This window comes from Nothoprocta perdicaria, unplaced genomic scaffold (genome assembly GCF_003342845.1).
Source record: "Nothoprocta perdicaria isolate Ctin4 unplaced genomic scaffold, notPer1 scaffold_133, whole genome shotgun sequence".
Lineage (NCBI taxonomy): Eukaryota > Metazoa > Chordata > Aves > Tinamiformes > Tinamidae > Nothoprocta > Nothoprocta perdicaria.
The window spans coordinates 829864-857309 of NW_020454461.1; the positions used below are offsets into that span (position 1 = coordinate 829864).

General features: G+C 45.7%; 1 protein-coding gene across 1 annotated transcript; it reads right to left on the reverse strand.

The window, feature by feature from the left end:
• On the reverse strand, positions 1-27399 carry DUSP10 (dual specificity phosphatase 10). Its single transcript, XM_026033808.1, has 4 exons — positions 27314-27399; positions 25282-26127; positions 4346-4720; positions 1-1048 (listed from the first exon to the last, which is right to left on the reverse strand). The coding sequence occupies exons 2-4, from the start codon at positions 26081-26083 to the stop codon at positions 783-785; spliced, it is 1443 nt and encodes a 480-aa protein (XP_025889593.1). The 5' UTR covers positions 26084-26127; positions 27314-27399; the 3' UTR covers positions 1-782.
• Between the last annotated feature and the right edge of the window lie 47 nt (positions 27400-27446).

Below are 27446 nucleotides of genomic sequence, written 5' to 3' on the forward strand. Positions count from 1 at the left end.
TTGGCTGCCCTCGCATTATTAGGCTTTAAGAATTATTATCTTATTATTAGTGGACAGCCAACTCTAATTGGTTTCAACACTCAAAACAAACTCCAAATTATTATTGCACAAGAAGCCAGTGAAGGCATATGGCATAGAATGATCAAAATCCCTTACTGTTAAAACCTTACACCCCAAAATAGAAAAATAGAACTGGAACATGAAACASGCTAAATAAACTTTTTTCTTCTTCTTTAGTTTGACTCAGGAGTATGAAAAGTGCCTTGCAGACTTTTTAAGCTGCTCTGATCTCCTTTGCATCAGTTAGCATTTCGCTAAGTTACCTCTAGCAAAGCCTTGGCAGAATGAAGGCCCTTTTATTTCGGGGAGTATTCTCTGTTTTGGCTGTTTATGTTTTGTCTTCAACTTAGATTTCTTCAGTCTATGAACCTGCACAGACTACTTAGCCATAAACTCTACAGGTAACTGGAGGAGGGGGGAAAAGCTCAGTATTTCTTCTTCTTGTTTGGATTTTTAAAAGTACTGCTTTTGCTTCCAAAGCCTCTCTGCTTTGTCAGTTCCTAGGAAGGAAATCACAACAGCATATCAAACACTGCAGAGGGCTTGGATCTCTTCTAAAATCCTTTCCTTACAGAAAAAAAAAATGTTTTATTCACAAAATTTTTGCCCCCAACTCCCCCCAAAACCTAAAAAGAAAAACCCACAACCCACCCATTCACTGCCCTACATCAGGTGAAGAATACGTTAATCCCTTCATTAACCACCTCCTGGTAGCTTCCCGGTCACACTACAGTTTCTACGCCAATCAACTTTGGTGTGAGAATTCGTGGTGTAACGCCATTATTTAGATCTTCTTCAAACTCCAGTAACTGCCCCATAAAGTTAAGATTAGGAGAAATGATTGGTCGTTTGCCTTTTACAAATTTATAGGCATCCGTCATGGTCATGCGCGTGTGCTTCATTAAGTAGGCTATAACTATGGTGGCAGATCGGGACACACCAGCCTGGCAGTGAATTAGGAGACCTTTTCCACACTGGTGAGCTTCCTCTGGAAAGGAGAAAAAAAGAAAAAAGTAACATTTTTGCCAGCTTGCAAATTAGAAAATCTCAATGAAACTAGAAGTAACAGAAGACAAGACAGTGAAAAATCCTTTTTTTTTCTATTTTGCTTCTTTTTTGTTGTTGTTTTTTAATAATCCCTAAGGATTTCATAGTTGTTCAATGTGAAACACACAGGACATAATAACACTGAAAATCATCAGGTTTCCTTTCACCTCTTTATTAGATCAACTATACACTCAGAGACGGAGCCACACTTCCCTGGCAGTGCACATGAGCATATTTATTTCGCAGGTGAAAGCTTATGATAAAGAAGTAGGCACCCTGGAATCTATTTTCACCTCTGCCACAACCTGGCTGTGTTACTTTGGCATCTTCACTTCCCCTATCTTGCAAGGAGCTTCACCCCCTTTTCCAAAACAGGTATTTTCCTAAAAAAAAACAGTTTTATTTCAAAACCCTATTACTTAAGGTTTTCACTAAGTTAATCTTGAAGTGAGTTTTCACTGGGAACTCTTCTACAGCTTCTCTTCAAAACAATGAGCTTTATCTTTTTACATCTTTAGCAATATTTAAGCAGCCCTGTCAAGAGACTTCAAATAACTCCTCACTTCTTGCTGTGTATCAAGTTGTTTCTACCTGTTCTCAGCTCCCCTTTTTTTTCCCCTCCAACTTCAGCAGTGTGAAAAGGGTATTTGCCATCCCTGTCATTTGCAGACAGCATCAAGCTTGGCTGAACGATGCCTCTCCAGAAGTTCTCAGCAGGACTGATGGGGAAGGGGCAGGGAGGCACAACACAGCCCTGCACACGTGTGCACACATACATTCTCCCCCCAACAAAAACATGGATCACCTACATACAACATAGACCAAGGCTAGGGAAGACAACTCCTGGAATAGGATGTTGGCAGGATACAAGGAATAGATTATGGTTCACTATGATGTTATCTTTATCTCCCACACTTTGTTTTTAAAATGGGAGATAAAAYGTCTAAGATGCAGAATTTTGATAGATTTCTTCTGTTCTATTCTGCAGGTGAAGCATGGATTTAGTTTGCAAGATTCTGTGTGAAATCAAGCCAGAGCAAAAGTAAGGCGTATCTTTTCAGGGTGCCATGATGTTTCAGTTAAGCTGAGGGTAGCCAAAAAGAGGGGACAAAGGAGTTTAACCTGTGTTATAAAAGCATAAATAAATCCAACTTTCCTCCTGMTATTTTTGCCCATTAGATTTAAGGAAGTTGAAGTTCTATATTTTTTCCTGATACATCTTCTCAGAGAGTTTTCAGTGATTTTACTTATTTAAAAATGAACTGACTTTATTTTTAGGATTTTTTTTATTTTAATAAATATAAGCAGATGTAGAATCACAGGCTGTTGAAACATTTCTATACCTCCTCAAATGCAACGTGAAGCTTACACTAAGGAAGAAAAGTTTTGGCTCATTACTTTCCCAAATGGCTAAATGTGCTGTGCAATTAAAAAAAAATATTTATTAAAAACGACCTTACCCTCAGGCTCCAATTATAATAATGAAGGTAAAATAGTTTTCAGACACCTAGCAAACCCTTTCAGAGCAAGGCTATTTCCTCTGCCCKTGGCTAAGCTATAAGCTTCACAACTGTGAGTGAGAACTGTGCCTTCTTTGCACAGTTTCAAGAGTTCTAATCTTACAGACACCACGGATAGGAAATCTTCCCTCTTCTACCACCCCAAAAGATGTTAGTGGAGCTTTATATTTATTTTTTTAAATGCAGGCTTTGCCTGCTCCATCTCCCTTTCTTACTGAATTAGAAATCTGATTTTTTTTTTTTAAGTTTAGTTTTAGTTAGAAATCCAGTTTTACTGGATTTCCTTACCCAGCTTTTCTTTCCAAGAAGAAAACCTTTTCTCCCTGTCTTCAGAGGAATGATGTGGAGTAACTCACTGAGTAAGCATGGGGCAGGCAGCGTGTCTGTGCACATATACATGTGACAAGGGCAGAGCTGCTTTCACTTGATGAATTGCTGCACACCACCAAGCAGGTAAACGAATACCAGGACAGCTTTCTCTTGGCAACCTGGCAACACTACTGGAAGAACTGAGGTTGGGCTAGGAAACCCAGGAAAAATTTGGTCCTGGGAAGAGACCCGCCAATACTCTGCCCTGTAGAAGCAGGATGTTCAACCCAAAGGCTCTTCCTAGAAGACTTCTTTACAGTAAGAGTCAAGTTTTAACGTGGCACCCTTTCAGCTGAACTCCACGGTAAGGAGTCCTCTGTAGTTACTACGTTTTAGTGAGGATGAACAAGCAGCTCGTACGTTAGTGCACTGACCCTCCTTCCACCACCTCATCAGCCAAGATACAGCAGGACCAGACAGTGCCGAAGAACAGTCTACCTTGGAGCAGAGGCTCTTGCAGGTCCTGCAGAAGGCAACACCAGATGGCCTCCTGGATTTTCCATGACCACTGGACAGTCCTCCCTTCCCACAACCCAGGCTTTTTTTTTGTTGTTTTCTCCAGAAAACTAAGGACATGCATGATGATCTAGGGCACTGCAGAAGGCTGAGCTCTATGCACGCATTGCAGGAAGCTGTGCCCACAAAGGTACAGGCAGGCACAAAGGAAGGACCTCAAGAGTTTTCAGTGTTAGTAATGGATGCTCTCACTGAAGGTGAAAGTAGATTACGAGACCTGTTGAAAGAGGCAGCCTGGCTTCAGAATAGAAGTGCACACTGCTAAACTTGGCTGAGGAGCATACTGTGTGGATCTTTGCAAGGTTAGGAGCAACATGGGGTTAACTGCTGGATTAGTTCTTCAGCAACATCCCCAAAACAAAAGTTTCCTTTACTGGCCACTCCTCAACACACACTGAAGTTACCACCTCCATTTATTTTACTCTAAGACTTTCAAAACTTCAATACTTTTCTCTTGAAATAAAGTTAGGAGAGGCTCAGTCTTTGTTAGAGACAGTTACTTGGGAAAAAAATGACTAAAAGCTACTGTGATACAAAAAATATAAAGTAATTAGGAAGAGGAGAAAAAGAAATCTCAGTTTTGTGGGGGCTCTTAAATTTGAAGAAGTGGAATTAAGCATCACTATCAGTGGATAAAATCAAACCTCTAAGCTACTTAAACAGCAGATGCCATGAAGTGAAAACCAACAGAAACTAGGGACCCAGCATTAGTAACAATACCAACAAAAGTAAATAAGGCCTTACACGGCCTTCGGAGTAGTTAGCGAAGCACAAAATTAATACAAGATTCTTAWAACAGGTAAAAACAAGCATTTTTAGACAAGGATAATTACCAATGAATTCAAAAGCCTCTTCAAAGTACTGCCTGAGATTTTGCTTGTTGCTGTCAGTGGCTGGGAGTCGCTTGTAGTTGAATATGCCTTTCTCGTAATGATACAAGGGCAGGTGGGTGGTCACGTTGATGACATAGCCTATGTTCAACCTCTGCATTTTCTCCAAGTCCTGAGCATCATGTTCATTCCCAAGGAAGAGGAAGGGCAGGATGGGGGTGAGCTCGGCGTTCTCGATGTCTGGCGTGGTGGGGATGGACTGAGGTAGTGKGGGGGGCACGGCGGCCGCGCCGCYGCCTCCCCCCTCGGGGCACTCCTGCAGCTGCAGGGAGTTGTCGCAGAGGTTTTCGTGGTTCTGCTTGAAACTGCTGAGGCCGCCTGCGAAGAGAGACCAAGCAGACAGTGCGGTTAGACACACCAAGGCAGGCACAGCCCTGGCTCAGTGCTCCTGACCTGCCTTCGCTCAGCTGAACCCAGCGCGCGAATCGACTCYGCAGCAGGCAGGACCGGACCCAGCGCTGCTGTCCCCCCCCACATCATCATGGTGGCTAATGCTGACAGGAGTGGTAGTGTGACTTAGTAGCTGTATTGTCCCAGCACCACCACGCTCGCTGAGACAGACATCTCTGCGCAACATTGGCACATTGGGGCCGCCTCACACAGGTCTGTGGGAGGAGGTGAAAGGAAAAAAGGCATTTATCCAAGGCAAAACATGCCCGAGCCATAAGCACAGCATCTAGGAGTACCAAAGCACAACAGTGAGGCAGCTGAAATTGGCCTTTTCCCTTTACCTGCTCACAGCCACTGCCCATGTACTTGCCTGAGGGCAGGCTGCGAGGCGCCTGCAGAGCACGGCAGCTCTGACAGGCAAAGGTCAGAGCAGGGAGGTGCATTTCCCTCACCCAGAGAACAGTACGTGTCCTTGCRGCAGAGCAAGGGCTCCTCAGAGCGTTAACAGCGACCGAGGTGCTTGCTTAACATGTGCCAAGCTGCCCTCTTCCTTCTGCCCCCTTCCTCCTACCCCAGCTGCCTGAAAATATCTAGCAAAAGTTATCTTTAGGGCATTAGTATGAATCGGGAAATGGATCTAAGGGGGAAGGGAAGGGAAATTTGTGGCTCAGCATTTTCCTTGGCTCTATTATAAGCTATGCTGTTGGGCTTTCCTTTGTAAAGCGGCATTTCTTGGKTTTTTTTGAGGAGGGTGGCTCCATGGAGCCAGAAAGAAAAGCAGCCGCCCTTTCTACACCTCCTTCGGSGATTACATCAGCGCCAGGCTCCCCACCTGCCCGGTTTCCATGGCGACCACACAAAGCACACAATGACATCAGCTGGCATGACATCAGCGCTTTGAGCGCAAACAATACAAGAAGAACCACTTTGTTTAAGGCCCTTGGTACAAGTGCGTTCCTGGGAGCMAATGATGTAATGCTGACAGGTGGCTCGGCCTTCGCCTTCGCCTCCTTCGGAAGAAAAAGGTGGAGAGAAGAAATGCCCCGGCGCCCTCGTAGGAGTCGGCCTGTGTTTTCCCGGGGTACTTGGAGCAACGCACCCCACCGAGACAGCCCAAGCATTCAGATTCGACTGCCCTTAGTTTAATGAAAGACAAAAAGTCCAGGAGTGGGGGCGGGGGGGGAGAAGGGGAGGGTGAACCACACTTAAGATACTATAAGGAGCTACACTAGCCAAAATAAATGCTGAATATTACCATTCTGCCTTTTTTTTTTTTTTTTAATACAATGCCGATGTCTCAAGTACCACAAGACCAGGTGTCTAAGTGCTTGTCCTGTAGCGTGGAAACCACCCAGGGCCATCTCAGGACTCTACACAGGACTTGCTGGGCATGAGACGTCCCTGTGCAGACCACAAGCAGTCAGGACTTTGAGAAGACAGACRTTTAACTAAAGCCTGCAAACACACAGACCATCTATACAATTAGAATCAGGTCTACTTAGAAGGATTAGAATCATTCTGATTCAACAGAAAAATCAAGAATCAGGAAGAATCAGAAGGCTAGGCCTTGGTYCTGGCTCCAGGCACTTGTAGTTCACAGGCCTGGGTCCTTCTGCTAATGACAGATTTTCACACCTTTCCTTTCAAGGCTCAACTTACAGCATTAATGCTTCCTTTTACGTATTTTCACATCCTTGAACACTCACCGTGACTCAGTTACCTCCCCACTACTGAGGGGATTCAAGTCCTCTTCTCCCAGACAGCATTAAAACCACCCACCATTCCTGTGGGGTAGAAGTGCACGCCACAAAAAAGGATGCACAAGCTAAACACATAGGACTCGGTCTTGTCAAGAGCAGAGCACTTTCAAGTACACACAAGGATGCATGTATTGTAGAGCTACAAAAGCTTCAGTCAGTAGGGGCACCTATGGAGCTTTAGTACTTTGAGGACAAGCCAAACAGGGCCTGCCATTTTAGCCCTAAGCACTAGAAGTCCTGATCTCCTCTTCTAATACCTGTGCCTGTCTTCCCCTCCACCCCTTCAGGTTTAGACTTCAGTTCTTCACATGCTGTTAATTCACCTTTTCAAAAATCTGAGAATATTCACAACATGTGGAATCTYTCCTCTGCTTCAAAATCATGTTATCTTCAGCTGGTTCTGCATTTTACAGGACAAGGAGCAAACAGCTACCTTAAAGATCTCAACTGAGAAACTTAATATAACAGGTGAGCAAGAGGTAGGACCAAGAGTCTGAGCTTGTCCAACAACTGTATCATCTGACGTTGACCTGATCTTCTTAGGAAGCTCAAGAAAACAAATGTGACCACAGCCCCTACACTGAACATGTCTAAAGTCTCATTAAAACCAACAGCCCCAGCCTCGAGTTTGGGCTGAGGGCCAAACCCTAATGCACATTCTAGTCTTCTCAGCCCTGATTCAACATTTATCCTGTTTTTTTTTACAGTGAAGAAATCCATTCTCCCTAAACACTTCTGTTTAAATAATAACCAGAGCTTGTTCAGATTCCCCAAAATACTTGTAAGGAGTAAGAAGCTTAGTCATAGTCACTTCAGCCTTAGTGCTTGCTCTTCACTGTTTTTCAGTCCTCTTGCCATAGGACCCTATTGCTTCATCCCTCAAATATCCATATTCTTGGGGTGTGGCAGACACTTCCTGCTTGCCCAGCAGTCTTGTAAGATAAGACAGAGTTGGAAGGTCTGGAGAAAGCTCCTTCCTCTCTATCTATGCACATTTCCACACCTCATCACTCCAGTAGGCTTGCCAGGCCAAAGAATGGGAAGGGTATCCAAAATACAGAATGTAGAAAATGCCCGAATACCACTTCGGTACTGTGTAGAAGCTAAAAAAATACGYAATAGCCTCATCCATTTCTTTCCTGATGTCTGTCAGTAAAAAGGTCACCCTTTCCTAATGTCAGTCCAACCAATTCTCAGAGCATTAATTCCTGAAGCTATGCAGTATTAGGTAGAGAATTAAGCTAAACTAGTTCAGACACATGAAAAAGGAAGCAGTGGGCAGGAACACAGGTGACTGGAAAAGATGYAGCAAGAAGTGGTCACACAGAAATGATTAATCCTGAAACCAACAGCTAAGACTTTAGCTYGGTTCTGTGCTGCAAAAGTGCTGCAAAGTTCTGAGCACGGTTCAAAACAAAATGCAACTACCCCACAAGCACTTAGCTCATGCTTAGCACAAAGAACCCTTTGTTGATTTACATGGCATTCATGTTATTTCAATAAAGCTCATGTATGTAGTACTCAGGTTTGTCATATGTTTAAAAGAATACCTTCCAAAAAGTGGAATTCTTTATGACCAGTGAGAAAGGGGCACAGAATTGAAAAGGGATGAATATTCTATCAGTATGTACATATATATACACCTCACACACTAATTCAGATCTGTCTACATTTCTTTGACAGGTAGCTGCTGTTTTATTTTTTAAAGTCTTCATGCAGTGGAGGAAAGGAGGTGAAAAGAAGAGGCAATACACAGAGAAAAGGCTGATACTTACCTATAGCAAGTCTGGCCTAAGATTTCATTCATGAAACTCAGTGAGGACAAGTACCTGTCTATATCCCTGCTATGCACAGAAATTTCAGAGTACAAAAAAGCTAGAGTGGTGGATTTAAAATAAGAAAGAAAGAGAAAAAAAACAGGTCASTTGTGGCCATAACAGAACCTGTTGTGTGTCACCAAAGCTGTTCGAGTCTCCCAAAACCTGGCACAAAAAGGAGGTGTTAGAGTCAGCAATAACAGGGAGAGATTATGAGTGAGAAGCACAATCTGAAAAGAGCTTCTTACCAATACAAAAAGTAAGSTGCAATTCAGTTGCTATTTGCAATATACACAAAAGATTCATCCTATACAGGCAGTCTGAGCAGGTAAGCAATATATCCATCAGAAATCAGGAAAAAAAAATCATACATGGTAGTGCAATTTAGGCTATAGATGTGCAGCCCAAACCCAGCTGGGTAGTCATCTCCAATGAGATGGCTCAGACTTCAAGGTGCAACATACCAACAGAAAACAATATGCCAACAGTTCCCTTTACAGAACGCAGGGTTTGTAACCAGTCTCTTCTAGCTTTAAATATGCCCTTTAGCTTTAATTACCTATGTGTGGTAGAGCAACTTCACCCAGTTTGATACACCTATATGCATTGATACTGAGAACAAGTCAAGTGTTCTTTTTGTGCACGCTCTGCTTCAAAAAGCATGCTAGGCAGCTTTCCARAGGGCCTGCAACTACCCAAACCCCAAAGAAGTCAGGAAAGGATACCTGCTATGCCAGAAAACCCAATATATTTTTCCATAGGAACATGGAATTGAGGAAGCAGGATGCTTCATGTCCAACAGCCTGGCCTGCTATCTAGTGAAACATCAGAAGCCAGAGCACTCCTGTTAGTCACTGATGCGAAGAGCCAGAGATTTTTACAATTATCGCTACAGAAGCTGCATGACATATTCCACCACACTATCTTGCCAGAACAGTTAGTAAGCGACAACAGACTTTTGATTGTTCGACATGTCAAAACTTTTAGGAAGTTTTAAGTCAGCACCACACACTCCAGCTATTCAGAGTTGTTTGTTCAAGCTCTTTGCAGCCATCTGCCCATAAACATCTTAATGTTTCTCAAAAACCCCTGCCGAGCAGCGCTGAGGCAGCAGCTGCACACAGATTTCTGAGCTCCAAAGCCACCCAGGAACAACGGGCTCACACCATGAGGCCAGGTGAGCAGCTGCACAGGAGCCAGAGCAGCTCTGGTGCTTGCATAAGAGCAATGCCAAAAATGGCGTTTGTCATTTGGCATAGGGGAGGGAAAAAAAGTTAACATGATGTAAAACAGACACGAAAGATATGGCAGAAAGAAACACCAGTCAGCTTTTACAAGGAGCCATGACCACACAACTGGAACAAGTATCTTAAAAATAAACACATATGTTTGTTTTCCTTAAAGGAAAGGCAAAAAAACCAAAAAGGCAGAACATGGTGATAACTGCTTTCCTCTACCATGCCTTCTGTCATATCTCTTTCAAACATTACTGCTGTTCTACAGCATGGTGACCACAGAAGCTAGAATAGGTGTTTATGGTATGTTATGCTACGTTCTCTTCATTTGCAGCGTTTCCTGCCTGAAAGTAGGTACTTACTCCACTGTAAAGGGAGCAGGTTACCTGTGCTCTTTTTTGTTTGTTTGGTCTCGCCACATTTTTTTTTTCAAGTTCCCTACTCCCATGACAGGAAAACGCTGTGCACAGACCCTCACCAAAATACCCCTTCCATCAAGCAGTGTCTATTCTACCTTTGCATTACCTCATTCATGTGGCCATATACACTTTCTTTTCAGAGAGTGGCAGGTACTGGGTGTTCCTGTAACAAACAGGAACATTATTATACATGACAAACTGCAGATGTGGGATCCACATTTAGATGGAACATGTGATCCCTGGAGACAAACAAACCTTTTATATAGCTTTCAGAGCTATTCAGATGGACTTCTGGATTTGCTCATCCTTGATTACAATACTACAAAGCCATGTAGAAAAATAAAGGCAATGGGAAAGTAGAAAGCCCAAAATGCTGTGGAGCAGCAGTAGACATATTCTGTCTGCAACTTCCACTCAAATTGCTCAGCTCGCACGGGGGAGTTCCRTGAGACTTCAGCAGCACACGGGTTGTGCTAATAAAAACATTAGTAGGCAAGGAACAAGCCCAGGTTCTTGGACAATGTCTCAGCATGCTCAGTATCTGCACAGCAAATCCAGCTCCTATAGCAAAGTTCAGCTATGCTTAAAGTTGAAGCGCTATGGCTTAAGTAACCAGCTTTTCAGGCACAAGAAGAACAGGAAGGAGAAGATATTTAAACAATCAGTACATATCTGTTTAAGATGACGCTTTGCATTTGTGCAAGTACAGCCTGTTCCTTTAAATGCATGACCTCATTTATTTACATTACTGCAGAAAAACACTGCCAGAAGCAACAGCTGATGACAGTCTCATGTATTTTTCCACTAAGACAACAATTAAACTGCTTCTGTGTTATTAATGAACAGATGACTTTGTGTCAAGTTGATTCAGAGAGCAGGATGCCTCAAGGTTAAGCGAGCGCAACTTCAGCGCGTAAAAATAGCAGCGGGACACTGGGGGCCAGGTACCGCCRTGCTCCGCGCCAGCCTCGGCCTCCCCTTCCCGCTGCGGCCCCGCACGCACGCACGGCGCCAGCCGGGGCGGGTTCCTGTCATGGAGAGGACGTGCCGCGCTCTCAGTGGTGACCCCGGGTCCTGCTGCGGGGCAGCATCGTGAGGCTGAGCCCCATGCTGAGGCCGCAGGCACAGGGGGCTGCTCTCGCTAGTGGCGCTGGCTAAGAGCAACATAAGCCAATCTGGGTCATGCTGTTACGTATCTCGCCCAGGCACTGGCAGAAGTGGCGCTTATCTTGGTGAGCGCGTCCTTATCTTGGGCCCTGGGGCGCAGGCCGCAGCCCCACACACGCGCCGCCCCCGTGAGGGGTGCTGCCTTCCCGGCGGCGGCCTTCCCAACACCGCTCGGAGGCGGCCAGGGCCGCCCGGGCGTCTCTGCACATAACCGCTTCTGTCACCCGAGTCCCCAGGGCGCTGGGAGTGTAACGGGAGTGTAACAGCGAGGGTAACGGGAGCRCCGTGGTGCTCCAAGGTACGTGGTTCCTGCTGCTAAAGTATGCTCCGGCGTCGGTGCAGATCCACCAAAGCTTCCCTCCCCTAAGGGAAAGGAGCTTCACAGGATAGAGCAGAATTTKGCCATTTGAGGCCGAATCCACCCTCGGTGCTGCCTGATCCCACAGCCACCATCCAGGTCACCTCTAACCAACAGATTCCTGCAGATACCTCTAAGCAACAAAGCCACGCACAGATAGCAGCCTTGATAGTGCAGGTATGACCTTAACTCCACTTGACAGTATCTGTGGAAAACACTGCATTCTCCCAACAGACGGATCAGTCATGTTTTTTGGTCTCCTAGAATCATCTCTCATTTTTTTCTTCCACTGAGCAATTTCCCAGCTCCTCTCCCTATCTTTGTTAACATGACTGGCATTGAAATCAGTAACCTTGCCAATGAAGGCATTAAGTTCTACAACTGAATCACCCTCCAACAAATGGTTACTACAGAAATTCCTGGTCTTTTAACTCATTCTTTATTTACAACCATATGAGCAATGCTCTTGGAAGCTTCCAATCTTGAAGGAAGCACAATCCTCAGAGCCCCATGGGTTGGCCACTCAAAGAAAATTTTTCTAAACAAGTGCTAATGCATTCTTTGGCTTGAAAGACTGACTCCACTCCAGCCTGCCAGGCAGAGCCACCCCCTGAGCCCAAGGATTTGATATACCAAGCCAGAGAAAGCAGTGGAACCAAACTGTTAAGCCCCAAGTCACAGATCCCCTTTTCAGCAAACTGACAGCCACTGGTGGAGGATGGAGTTTGCAACCCTAAAGGAAAAATAACTAACTAAAAGAAAAAAAAAAAAAAACCCTTAATAAATAAATAAATAAATCACACAAATGAGGGAATTTAAAGAGAACAGGAGCCAGACAAAGGGCAAAGCTATTCACACACAGTAGATACAAGATCTTATAACACATGGCCATAACCAAACCAGAGATCCATCCATCTTGTCTCCACCATCACCAGTAAGCAGGAATGAAAGAAAAAGTAAAATCAGATGGAAAACACCTTTCTCTGCGTTTCTCCTCCGGCCCTTCCTCAGCCTTCCATTACTTCCAACTTGAACAGGGGTAGTTTACAAGATATCAAAAGCATTAGTGGGAGCTGGTATGTGAAAGCYAAAATAATCTTGTAACTGAAGATCTAGCCATTGCACCTTATCACCGCTGTTGCTGACACCATTCAACCATAGCAAAGAGCATCCACACTGCGTCTCGCGGATCMTTCTCCACTCACTCTGAAGCACTGAAGATACAGAATTTCCCTGTGCTTCAGGAATAGCCCCTTTCTTCGCTGGACATCACCACCTTCCTTGCCCAAGCAGTGCAGTGGGCTGGAAAGGATCACGCTTCCCATGTATCTTCCAAAGCAATGGGGCTAGTTGAAACACATCAGTTTGAAAGTGTTTATGCTCTCAAAGATATTTTTTCCCCTTTACCACAGCTGTTCAAGAGGTCAGTGACCGGACTGCCCATGACTTGCCCTCGCTGCTGTAAAAATCTCAAGTGCTGCTCCATAGTTTACAACAGTGTAGAGCTGGCCCATGTCTCAGGGAGCAAGAGATGAGAAGGGCAACTTGCTTCTGTCAAAGAGAGTGAGGAACATTCAGACCACACTTGCCTAGGCAGAACTGCAAACATGCCTTTGGATTTCAATGGAATTGTATTATTTTCTTYACAAGAAAAAAAAAAGAAGAAAAAAGAATGGAGGAAGACCAAAATGAGGTCAGGTTCACAGCCAGGGGAAACCCATCCTTCTGCAATACAAGGAGAACACAGTGATACTGAGAGTGTTTTATACATTACAATTTCTGCTGTAACAGAAGGGAAAATCCGTAACTGCAACTTCATTCGGTTCCCCAGAGCAGAAACTTTTACCTCATTCACCGTCCTTTACAGTGTAAGTATCTTTTCCTGGATTACATTTGCCTCAAAGCCCTACACAGATTTTGGAATAGGGAGGAGGTCCACAAGCGACTACTACTGTTGCAGCTAACAAGTGAAACAGGTCTTGCTTTCTGCTCTTGAATATTTCTCATCTGCCACAGTTTGCAACAGGTTCAAACAACCCACTGCAGGGTTTCCTTCCCCCTCATCACCCACACAGCTTTCAGTATCAGCTTTGCCACAGAAGATAAAGCTTTAAAAAAAAAAAAAAAAKWAAAAKWAAACACAGCTCACAAAGAACAGCTTCCACCTTGATATACTCAATCTAATCTACTCGCCCCCCTCTAATCAAGCTATCAACAGCACTTCAAAAAAGCAAAACTGTGCATTCCACAGAACTTGCAAGGTCAGTTTTTTTCCATGTGGGAACTAACCAGAGAGGTTGGTTTGTATGCAAATTCTGGCCTAAAGGTGTTACAAGCACATCCCTGACTTATTGCTTTGAGGTCCCTTTAAAAGTCAAGAGACTGACACCGGATTAAAGAAAAAAAAAAAAAAAAAAAAAGGTTTGGTTAAATTTCCCCGTTAAATTTCTCCTCAACATCAACACGCACACACACAAACACACATTTTTTATGCTATTTCTAAATTCATCTCGGTGCTGCTTCCACCTCTTGCCACAGCACTTCCTCTCTTGCTGGCCTCTTGCAATCTCCTGCCCTAACCGCTTTTATTTTGCACTTTGATGGAAATGTCAGTGCAACCCACGTTCCTGAAGGACATCACAGACACAACTAGGTCCTCTTGCCCACACACACTGCAGGTGAGGGAGAGGGCASCAAAGGCACCTTTCCTGGACTGCGCTGGGGACACGGGCTCTGCCCAGCTCCTCTCCCTCCTCTCATTTCCTCCAGACACTCCTCCGTGCTGCCCTTTCTCCCTCCAATTTTCCTACCACCCTTGCAATCACATTTTCACCCATTATGCCTCCCACATCTCAGCGCATGACTTGGTTCATTACAGCACTATCTTGCACTGAGAGGTGAAACCCAGAACAAGGAGCACAAGACCATGCAAATTAGTTCTGATTAGGAACAAAGAAAATAGTAGACTTTTACCTGTCACTGAGGACATATTTTGGAATTTCTTCCGTTTGTTTTGTTTTCTCTCTTTTGGTCTTTAACTTGGATTTGCCTCAGATCCTAAGTTTTGGGGTCAGTCTGCCTAAGTAACTCTATTCATGTTCCAATATGTACCCCTCTCCCACGCATTGTTCACCAGCTTTTCCAGAAGAGGCTCTTAATGCTTATGGACTACTTAACTCTTCTAGGAGCTGCTGTTGATATTTCTGAACTATTGTTCTCAAAGTTGGTTTGAGAAAAATCACTGTATTTTTGCAAGTGGAAATCCCCCTTATGTTGAGTGAGCAGAGCCTCTCCATTTGAGAGAAAAAGCACTCACAGGAACCAGTTACATGGGAGCATCCTTCAAAATATGGAGTTATTCCTAGGGAGTAGTCAGGAGGGTGAAAGAAGAGAGGGTGTGTTCTTACTTTTGGTTAAAGGATTAAGTAATATATATGTAACTGGGGACAAGGAAAGAAAACCCATGTCCCAATCACACTACTCTGTGATCTTGCAGCAACAGTTGACAATTGCCCTTACGCTCCCTGGAGAGCRAGCATTTAAAGCAGAAAGTGAAAATTACACATTACAACTTCTCATAGCAGAAGCATGCTTTCCCATGGGGATTTAAGCTAACATGAAGGCCAATTAAATAATCACTGGAAATGTCAGTGTAAGCCCTGAAGGAACACATACTTCTACTGTGAAATGCTCCCACTGGAAATCATATTAACAAAAGGTCATGAAGAAATGTTAAAGCTATGTATAAAAGAGGGAGGGGAAGCAAAGGGAGARGGAAGAGAAACTGTTTTAATGCAATAAAGATACCACAAAGAGCTTTATAAGTCTGCTTTCAGAGACAGTGTAGGGCAGATCAGACTTGCCCCCAAAAGTCTTTTTAACCCTATTACCAATCACCTCCTTTGCTCACTCATCAGTGTAGGCATCCCCAAACCACTTGGCCATTTGCCCTCCAGCTTCACCTGCAGACAACGAGCAGCTGGCGTGATCACAAACTGGTTTAGTACAYTATGGATCCAGGGGCCATATCAGAAGTCTGCAGTCCTGGATGCATAGGAGTGGACATTTTAATTTGCAAGTTTTTGAAAATACTGACACTTGCATGTCATGTGCAAATGCATGGTTCATCCATTTATTTATTCAATTCACCCTTCCAAGGACCATTTCAAGACAGTTTCATTCTAATGAAAGAGCAATACAAGTTGTTCCTTCTGAGAGTGAAGGCTCTTTTTCAGTTCAMACTGCTGCTGCTCTGTATCAGAAAYGCCATAGGCAACATATAGCATGGCCATGAAAAAGAAACAGAGTGCTGCTATACCACAGCACTGCTAGGGCAAATTCCATTCATGTTTACTGGACCTAAACCTCTCCTTAAAGTGAGGAGTTTCTATCCTTTTGGCWAGAAGGTAAAAATATCTGGCTCTCATTTATCACTCTTCAGTAAAGTATCTCAAAGCATGTGGAAAAAAAAAACCTCATAAAATAAAAGACACCTTCTTGGTATAATCTAATACCACTTTTTATGGTCAAGAATAAAGGCAGTCAACTATTGGTTGACTAAACTAGTTACTAGCTAAGCACATGCCCTCTCTCATCTTGTCGTGTAAAAATCAGGACCAGCCATCAAGGCCATTTGAATCACATATACCTCAGAGCTGTTGACCAATGCAGGCTGAGGATAACCACAGTGGCGAGGACCACATGCACCTTCCCGACCTCTTTCAAACCACTCCTCTGCCCCAGCCTTCAGGAGAAGCACTCTGCTCACTTTATAGGACATGCACACAAGGAAAGCTCAGTGAAGGAAATCCAAGTCACTGGAGGGATATACATTTATTGTTGCGCTGCTGTAGCGGAGGCAACTTAGGAGATGACAATTTCTTTTTGGTGGGAAGGAGCTCCTCACTCCCAATTCAGTCTCACCTCAAGCTCAGGAGGCCTGAGCACAGGAGCAGTACTAAGCAGCTTGAGATAAGGGAATCTTTCAGTAGAGTAGTCCATTTCCAATCTGCCTAGCCACAGTTTGTGCAGCAGAATATTCCCTGCCACGGTGGCAGATGTTCCAGTCGGAGAGGCGGCGGCCTGCAGCTCCCTACCCGGGCCAGGCCGCAGCACTGCGCTGGCCACCAGTGGCCCAGCCGCGTGACTCCAGTGGGGTCATTCCAGCAGGGTCACCGCTCACCTTCACCACCTGCCCTAACGCCAGCCCAGAACGAGACCACAGGCGGGAAGCGAAAGCCACAGCACAGCAGCACACCCGGGAATGCAAGCTTCCCGCCTCGGACCTTTTCCAGGCATTCCTAGAYAGAACAAGTAGCCAGCCGCAAGCCAAGCTGTTGGGCTGCATGAATCACACACACGCCTGCAGCTGGCACAACGGCAACAGCTGCAAGYTCACAGGTGCATTTTGCCCTGTCCATCACCAGGAGGCTCAGAAAGACCATGGCTCTAAACCAGCTTCTTCTGACATCTCAAATGTGCATCCTCACCCTCCCATGCTGCACCTCCTCTTCGGTCATACAGAAGGAAGGGAAGATGATCCTAATGGCCAAAGAAGCAAGGAAACGACCTGAAAAGCTGACCAAGTTTACGTCTCATACTCTAGAATCAAGAAAAAAAATCATACATGCTGGCACTGAATATGGAATTAAATAACTGTCATGGAATTTCTTTGATGCAAGGAAGATCTCTCTAGCCATATCCTTCGAAAGAAACTGTCCATCACCAACACAATATACATCAGTTGCTTTAACAACAGCTTTTGTTTTATAACATTATTGGCCAGTTGTCTAAGGAAGGTAAGGTTTTATATCATGGTTTGGCACAATAAACAGACAGCTAAATTAACTAATATGACAGAAGTCACAAGTTATCCAAAGTTATTGTAAAATATKTATGTTGCTTCACATGCATGTGGAGATATTTGGTGACACTTTTTCTTATTATTATCTTTAATCAAAACCAGTTCTTCACTGTTTCAGTGAATTATTCAAGAATTAACTCAGACCTCCTAGAGATTTATTCACTTTCCTCCCCCGACACACCTTTAGTTTCCTCTTTCAAGCCATTATTCTGGAAACAGAAGGATGCATTAGTACAAAGCAGCAGCTCTGTAGCATACCTGTGGGAGCAGTGATTCCCCTCACCCTGCCCAGGTACTGGGAGGCACTCGTGTCTCCTCGGCAGCAGATGCTGACAGATTCAAAGTCACCCCGGCAGTGCTAACATCAGACCCCTGYCCTGGGGACAGCCCAGGGCAAAGGCATGAGCTGGACGCAGCCAGCAAAGCACGGGGGTCGGACAGATGGACCAGCCTTGCACTGCCCTAAGCAGCAGGATTTTAAGTATTACTACCTTCAGGAAAATGCACTAGGTGGCAACTGGTCCTCAGCTAGTAGAGCGGCGAACTTCCAACCACTTCCTGGAGGCTTATTGCCTTGCCTCTCTCTGCAGACAYTGATGGGAGCTATGATGTTTTGTTTGGGGGATCACAGAGWGGCTGAGATTGGAAGGGACCTCTAKAGAGCACCTAGTCCAACCTTCTGCTCCAGCAGGGACACCGGGAGCACGTAGCACACGGTGGCATCCAGGTGGGTCTTGAAGACCTCCAGAGAATGAGTCTCCACAAGCAGCAAGAGATAATGAAGCTGTGCTCTGTCCAAGACATTTAGTCTTTCAAAAGTCTATAGCCACAGTCYTTAGAAAGACTATAATCTGATCACCAAAGCAGAGGGAAAAGCATGAGACCTATTTCAAACAACTAAATATCCTAAATGCAAGTGAGGTTCTACAGTTATTACTTTAACAAGGATGCACGGTTGGGGAGGAGTGGAAGAAGGTACCTGCACGTCGCTCTCCTGCTTTTGGCAACAGGCAGAGGTGTTGTTCCAGGACACGGCTGCGACTTTGAATGATTCTGGGTCAATTACATCCAATACTAACCATGAGAAGAGAAATTAGCTTAGTGTTGCAAAAGGCGGGGGGAAGCAGGGGGTGAGAAAAAAAAGAAAACCCAGCAGATTTAAATGACTTGGACAAGACTTCACAGCAAGCTTATTGTGCATGCTTAGTCACAGAAATTGCCATGGCAAGGCCTTGGCCAGAGCTTCCCATTTATCCCTTTTAGCCACATGGCTCCTCTCGCGCACTGCGCTTCCCACACCCACCCTTCTCCTTCAAGGCCCAAACCTATGCTCTCCAGATCCAGAACATCTGAAGCGACACGTGCTACCAGGGAACTGAGAGCCTTCAAAGCAGGGGGAGGATGCACCAAACCATCGCCAGCGGTCTGAGAAGATCCCAACCGCAAGTCTGGCTTAACCAAAGCTTAACTTAAGCAAAGCATTTACAGTACTAGAAAGTCACAAGGCATTAAGAAAATCCCCACAGCTTTGCTACCCAAGCTACTGGTGCAAGAAGTGCCAACCCAGCCACAAAGCACCAAGCAGAGTGCAAGCACCCCAGGACCTCCCAGCCGCAGAAATAACCGCGCTGCAACATACTGAAAACAGCGCCCCTTCGTACGTACTTTCCATGGCAGCTTCCCGTTCTCTGCACAGCCAGTGCTCTTAGCTAATTCTCTGGTCTGGCCTAATCCTGCGGCCCTGATAAATGCGAGCTCAACCACTAGAGCCACGATAAACACGTTCACTGCACCAAAAGCAGAGCTCAGAGGTAGAAGGGCAACTACCTGCAACGCTGGCTAGACCAAGTTGAAGCTAACAAATGTGATGCCACAAAAGGAATCTTTATCCAACAGAATGCTGACAGCTCTTCAAATTTCTAGGGGAGGAATGGAAGAGTAAAAGCCATGATATCTGGCATTTTTCTTCAAGCCTTGGCTTGCCAAGCACCTTTGTGCTAAAGAGAACCTCTGATTCCACCCCCCTCATATTCCAGCCTCCTAAAAAAAGAAAACCAAACAAACCCCACACACTTTCATAGTACAGAGACACTTAAACCCTGCAGACCAAGGCGGGTAAGTACCCTGTGGAAGCGCTCCATGCAAACAAGGGCTCATGATAACCAGGGTCAGCCTTGTGATTTCTGGTTCCTCAGTCCCACCAGAGATTTGTCCGCAAGGCCAAGGTGCCAARACAACTTTTGCACAAAGGGACAAAGCATTAGATCATCTTTATAGTTTAACATGATCTATTTAGCAAAGCACAATGCCTTCTGCAGCCCTGCAGGCCCTGATGAATATTTGAGAAATGTTTCTCCCATGGTTGGGTGGTAAACACACAAGGCACAAATAAGCCTAAATGCAGGCTGCTATTTATGGCATTTCCTCAGTTTCTTGCATCAATAAAACTGTTTTCCTTATTCATATTGTTTGTTATGGCTTTTAATAGAGAAGGCRTCACAGCCTATAGATAGGCAGTTGATCCTCCACTTCAAGTGACTTTATTAGAATTTTCTGTTCATAGGTATAATAAAAAAAAACCTCCAAAACCTTTTGATGGTAGGGGCGGAGGGAAACATGTGTATGCACTAAAAACAAGTCCCTGTATTTGTTAATATTCAGATACCACTCAAAAACAGCTAGATTTTTAATTCCAACTCTCAAACAGGTCACATTCAACTTAAAAAAAAAAAAGACAGAAATATCAGGAAACAGGGATTTCACTAGCAGATACTGTCACATGTTCCACAAGGCAGGAAGGCAGCACATTAGGCTTTTCATAACTCAAATTTTGCCACCAGGAACATTGCAGGGGATACCCCCRGGGCTTAGAGAGCTGGAGACAGATTTTTTTTTCCACTAACATTAGAGATATTGACTTAAAAAACTATTTACTTCATAATTCTCAGTTTGATTTCCAAGGGTCTGAGAAGCTYGACAGATGAAAGAGGAAAACAAACACATCCTTTTTCCTTCCTTCTCCCCCTCTTTTCAAGGCATTGCCTTTGTTTTCCTCCCCCGCTCAAGGATGGTATAAGAAAAGAAAGCAAAAAAAAAAAAAACGGTCAAAAAAAAAGGTCAAAGAAGGCAGCACTGACACATGCCAGCGCACCATCATCTAAGAGGAAATGCTCTGTCCATTATGGAAGGGTAGGCACAGTGCAGAGGAACCTGGAAGGAAATCAGCGCAGAAACACTCTTCTAAACTACACAAGAGCTTCTGGTTTAGCAAACATCACTGCCCAAGTTCATACACCGCGTATACCTACGAACAGACTTACAGGGTACACATACACATTAATGCCACAATTCCTCCAGGGGAGAAAGATAGGAGAAGAGAAACAGTAAAAGTGAAATCTCACTCCTAACAGAAATAGCCAGAAGAAGTTTTTCCTGAGCAACCAATGGGGCCAGACCTCTCCTGTAGCCTAGGCAGAACACACTTCAGTTTTAAACTTGCTGAATTTTAAACRTGCACTACTTAACACTTAAAAACATTTCCCTATTACTATTCTGACCTTACATTTATTCAACATCCTTTGAGATCTCCGATGGAAATAAATGCCAGGCACGTTTTGTTGACCTTTCATTGACCGTCGTGTCAAGTTCTGCTCTCGGTTACACCTATGCAGTGTAATTCAATTAGGATTTCAAGCAGCACGGTCACTGGGGAAGCCTACAAGCCTGTGCAAGAGAATATGACCAGGCCAGGTTCTCCAAAGGCCGTCAATCATAACGCTTTGTATTAACATGGCACAATGTAACACGGGTACTTACGTCTTTTACAAGTCCCTTGGTCCCTCTGCAGTTGTTTTAACTTTGCTGATATGCTGCTTCAATGAGGTAAGAGATCTGCAGTTATTCTTAGACCATGGCAGCAAGCATAAAGTGGTTTGCTGGCAGGTTTTATACTCCCCTCTATAATGAGAGCTAGGCGCTTCATTTGCTTTCCTGCTAGATGAGCAATGGGAAAACACAAAGCCAGAGTGTAAAYGAGCTCCTTACACTAAGAAAAAGAAACAAAAATAATAACAACAACAACAAAAAAAACATGCTTGATTGTCACAGGTCAGTTCCTCCCCTGCCCCACTCCAGCAACTGTTTTACCTTGGGCAGATTGAAGTTTTCCTACTTTGTTYTTGAAATCAATTTTCCTCTGTTGTCATCAAATAGAGAAGCTTTTTAAGGCTTCTGCTGGGGCTCTAAGGCAGAGGAGCATGGGCAAGAATAAAATAACACTACTAGACACTGTCTGCGAAGACAAAGGCAACTTTTCTTGTTTCAAAAGCTGTTGAAGTGTTTTGACACAGATGTTTCAATTTTTGATTTTCGCTTCATTTGTAGATCTAATTTGTCTTGGAAAAGGGGCTTACCTCTAAACCTAAACATTTCATTCCTGGTGAAATAATACTTTTTATCTGAATGCAAATGAATTTCCTATTTTTAGGCCCCAGTAGCAAACTAAAGCGCGCACACACACACACACACGCGCACACCAAAAAAGAAAAAGCAAAACTCAAGGCAGTTTTCACTATGAGCTATACGATAAGGGAAGGCAAATCCTTCCAGTAAGACAGGAACACACTAGTGCTCAAGGGACARTTTCACCCTGCCTCGCCGTTGGGTTTGGTGGGTCACGGCAGCCAGGCCCAGGGCTGCGAGCCCACAGGAGCCACCTTAGGAAGTTCTCCCACTGCTGCCTTTAGCAGGAGCTTTGGCATCGGCCTCAAGCAGAGCAGGAGGTGGGATCTTGTCCCTATTTTTTCTTCCTTCCCTTCACAAAGCTGGAAAAACACATTCACAAGGAGGGAGGCCGGCAGGTTTCAATAGCTGTGCATTAGCAGCATCTGTTGTGAAGATGTCTTGGGGGTGCGGGGGGAGAAAGGAGGAGAAAAATAACTTTTCATATCTCATGTATGAGCAGACTGAACAGCAGCCATAGACAYGACAGCTTTTAAGGCCAGCGTTAASAGTAAAGAACCCTTTTTTTCTCTCTCATAAAAATGGGACTTCAGTGTTTCGTAAACGTTACTGCACTTTCTGGACTAAGAAACACTGCAAACCTTTGCTTCCAACAGGCTTACATGAACATGCAAAGCTTACATTTATGACCAAACTGTCCATATTAAAGGAAGCAGTAAATATACAAGAGATACAGAGTAATTGTTTAAATGCTCTCTAAAACAACACGGACGTAAAGCGCTCGATACTCTCTTTTCGGAGTGTTAGCTTGTACGAGCCTGCTGCTCACATTAAAAATAAACCAGGGCCCTTCTTTGCAACTTGAGCCTGATAACGCGCCCTCTATATATATATATTTATCTATAGATCAGTCCAGCGTTTGAAAACAGCACACAATTTTTACTCTGCCTGAGGACTCCGGCATCTCAACCTAAATGCACACGGGGCCAGGCGGGCACCCCGAGGGACCGCAAGTGAGAGCTGTAACCCAAGCCCGCGGGCCCTCGGGTTCCCGATCAGATTCCCCCCACAACGTGACACCGCACCACGAAAACAGCAACAGGCCCGCCGGGCTGACAGGCAGCACCAAACATGGAGAACGTGGCACCGCATCAGGGGGACATAAACTTGGCCCGCAAGGCTAGCAACCAGTGTTTACAAACATAAAACAGAGGATCAGATGGGCCGGCAATAAATTAGGACTGGACTGCAGCGAGCAAGAGAAATGGCTCAAAATAAAAAAAGCAAGGAGGGCTCCTAAGCTATGCCCAGCTTTACTGCAATCCCCGAAACCAGACGTGTACACACACATACAGATCCCACATCAGCTCCAGCGCTATTGAAGCATGATGGAAAAATCCTACCTGACAAGTGAAACTAAATAACGAGCACTTCTAGCACCACTCCCSGGGCTCAGGAACTGAGGGAGAGGCTGCTGCAATGCTGCTTTTACCGTATGTTTAACTCTGTTCGGCCCAAATTCAAAGACAGGAGAGGAGTTCAGGTGAAAATGGGAATGGTCTCATATCTTCTCCCCTCACTGCCTGCTTCCTCGGACAAGGTTGGCTCTGGCCCAGCCAGTTACCGCATCCAAAAAGCAAAGGACTGGATTCCTTTGTCTTCTAGCACAGCTTCAACTCTGTTGGCAGAAGTGGTTCGGGGAGAGGAACTCCACTCAGCAGCTCTTCGAGATGGATGTGAGCATTTCTCTATCACATGAAACAAAAACTGTCCAAGTAACACCAGAAGCACCCAGTTAAACCAAGGAACCACGATGGGCACTGGGAGGTGGGAGAAGAAACTGTCTACAAGACACGAGACGCCCGTGGGGGCTGCCCACCACCAGCCCCAGGCCCAGCAGGAGCCCAGCGCTGCACCGCTCTCACTGAGCTACTGCCTTCAACTTCAACGGGAGTTTCGGAAGATGTTTTCAGAGAAATACAAACGAGAAAAATACKTTCAGCATCCCACTTCTAGGAGATTAGAAATAGTTACAGACTACAGCTTACAAACCACATATCCAGTTACAAGGGCTTAAAGAGAACGCCTTTATCACCASAAACATTGAGCTACAGTAGAAACTTTACCAAGAAAATCTTCTCCCTTTTGTACAGCTTAAGGGCACCATCACGACCTAAAAGATCCAATACAGGCATACTGGGARCCAGTAGCAAGTGCTAAAGCACCATAACTATTCACTTGCTATGCTTTACCCGCACAAGGAAGCCCAGTGCAGTTTTAAGCTTCCACAGGACTCAGACATACTCAGAGGAAGGATCTCAAAGGACCCATAATTCAGCCTATTTTCTCTATTTCATTCAGACTCTTTTAGGAGTTATCAGAGCAGSGAAGTCTGCTGCCATATTTTGTAGGCTGAAACAAGCAACTTCTAAAGGAAAAAAAAAGGTGAATTAAATACATGCAATGAGTTAAACAACAGATTCTTCTGAATTTCTCAGTACCATCACCAATATCTATCGACTGTGCACTGGAATGGCTTAAAACCCCAGGGATAAGAGATTTAATCTAAAGTGCAGCACCGTTATAAATAGGAGCTACAGAATAAAATGAAAGAGGGAAATGTCCTTGGATGCTGCTCACRAAAGGACTCCCCTAAGTGATAGGGCTCATATTCCCCTAAACATTAAGAGAGAGATCAAGCAACACAAAGTTGGTGGCTTTTAAAGGAAAATTATATCTAAACACATACTTATTCAAGAATACACCTACATACAATGTTTTCAGATCACTTTTTGGCAAAAATATCAGCAACCATCCACACTCTGAATCTGCTACACCAGAATAAGGCACGACTGCTCCATTTCACTGACTCGTCCTCATAACACGCAGGACCAGTCCATGATGCAATGCCATACACCAGTTGGCTTGCCTTGTCTTTCCTCCTTGCTGCTTTTACCCTCCTCTTGCCTATCTCCAACACCTATGAGTTCAGTTTTACATGGACAAAAATAATTCAGCCCTAGGCTGCTAAATAAAGGTCAGTACGATGATCTAAAAGGGCCTGGGGAAAAGAAGTACACCCTCCTGGACCTATGCCCCTTGGGCTATAAATACTTAGAGCAAACACTTGGGGAAATTCTTTGTCTGTACAGACAGACACTAGGAAGCGTGTTTCCTCCCTCTCCCAATTCCCATCCTTCACCACTCGAGGACAATGGTCAGAAACAAGGCAACATCCCTCTGAACCCTGCTACCAGCTCCATGCTGTTTGCGTGTGTTTGCTTTGCCAACCACGACCCCAGGCACGTCTCCTAGAAATAAACAGCCCCATTGAAAGCTCTGCTTTAAGCCYGGCTTCAGGTTGAAGAGATGCACAGCAAAGCAAAGCATGAGACTACATGGGGATTACCTTTTAGGACCAGGGGTTCCTTGCCTTCTCGCTTGAGGGACTCTAGCACTATGTGGAGTGGCTGGGAAGGCATCACTCTGCTTGGCTCATTGGTATTCTCATCATAAACTATGATTTCTTTGGAGAAGATCCTCTTGAACGAGTCCTTGCCTTCTCGACAGGAGATCAAGTCCAAGACAGTGATCTTGCCCTGCTGGAGCCTCCTGCGGCTGATCTTGTCGGAACAGTTAATGTGGACAGCCCCTTGAATATGGCTCTTATTATACTCCATGAAAGGCCTGCAGTCAATGATGACTGGCCCTTGGCTCTGTTGGTGGCTCTTGCTGCATTTGGTCATCTTCTTTGCCAGATCATTGGGGTATATTATCTTTATGCTCGCGAGCTGCTTGGCTGTGCCCGAGACCGGGCTCCCCACTCCCCCCAGCGGGCTCAGGCTGCCGGTGTTCTCATTGCTGTTGACCATCTGGTTGGCGGGACAGGTGGTGGAGGCTCCGGCGTGGGCGCTGCTGGTGCTCGCTTGAGTCTGGGCCTGAGTGTCCTTGTCGTACGTTGCCACAGTGCAACAGCTGGCACTGCTGCATCCACAACTCAGGGAGCGTGCAGAGCCGTTGGATGAGGGCATATACGTGAGATTGGCAGTCTTGAGGGACACAACAGCAGTGCCGAGCAGACTGGAGTGGCTCTCGCTGGCAGCAGAGACAGATTCAAGATAGCTGGAGTCTAAACAAAGGTTGAGATCCTGAGGTCTCACTGGCCTTGAAAGTGCCACTACTACCCTGTCGTCTAAAGGAGACGGAGGCATGAGGAGGCTGAGCACTAGCAAATCAAGAAGAACTCAAGATCTACCTGCAAGAAAACACAAAAGGGAAGGGGAGGAGGAACAGGAAAGAGGAGAGAAAGGTGATGAAAAGAAATCATGGGATCACGCAAGTCTTCGGACATCACAAATCAATTTCCCAATATTTGCAATCCACTGTAATAATTATCAGCTCACTGCAATTTGTTAAAAAAAAATCTTTTCCAACCTTGCAGTGAATATTTCAGCTATTTGCACGAATGCAAATGGACACAGAATATACAGCTGGCTTAGGCTGTGCAGCTACACCCGGGAGGAGACATTTGTCTACATGCAGATGGTGCTGAGCTATTCTGAAACACCGCTGCAAGGCATGCAACTGATAACGATAAAGAGGCATGTTCGCTTGTTTCCCTCGCAGCGAGCAAAGGAAACAACTACTGGCCTGACTCTACAGCTGGGAGGAACGCACAGCAGCTGAATGTGTCAGCAGCGATACACAACTTTTCCAGCAAGCGGGAATAAAATTAGCTTTTGAATAAATCCTCAAAGACAGTTGCACACTTAACTACATAGAGCTAAACAAACCAAATAAAGAAAAAAAAAAAGGAGGGAAAATAAGAAAAACAGGAACTAGGTTTTGCAGATCTCAGGGGAACGCGAGCGCGCGCCTTGACCTGGCGTCTCGGAGCCCTCACAGATGTTTAAGCCCCGTTTCGGCTGAAGCCGCCGGCTAAGAGCCGCCTGCCCGGGCCGCGCCTCCCGAGACGCTTCAGGGCGCCCCACACGGGGCCCCGCGCCCGCTCCCCGCACACGCCGGCACCCGCGGACACAGCGCGGCGGCCTCCCCGTCCGCCCGAGCGCCGAGGCGGCCGCGGGCCGCGGCGCTCGCCCCCAAACCCGCCCCCGCTGCGGCAGGGGCCCGGCGGCGCCTCCGTGGGGCGGCGGGGACCCCCAGCCCCCGGCCCGGGGCAGCCCCGCTGCGGGGCGAGCCCCAAGGGGGCCGCGGGCGGCAGCCCCGGGCGGCGGGGAGCACAGCGCGCGCCGAGCGCCTCCCGCCCGGACGGGCTTTAAAGACAGGCCAAAACGCCGCCTTCCTCTTGCTAGAAAACGGGAAAAAAATAGATAAAAAAAAAAAGAGAAACGGGAACCACCCAAGTTTTACGCCGCTGCCGTAGCGCCGACCCGCTGGGCAGAGCCGCTCCGCGGCCGCGGAGCCGCCGGCCGCGCACTCACCGCCGGGACGGGTCAGCGCGCGGGTCGGCTCGGGTTGGGTCGGCTCGCGGCCCGGCCCCCCGCTGCTCTCGCTGTTGCTGCTGCTGCTGTCGTCGCTGCTGTCGCTGCTGCCGTGGCCGCCGCCGCTGCCGCC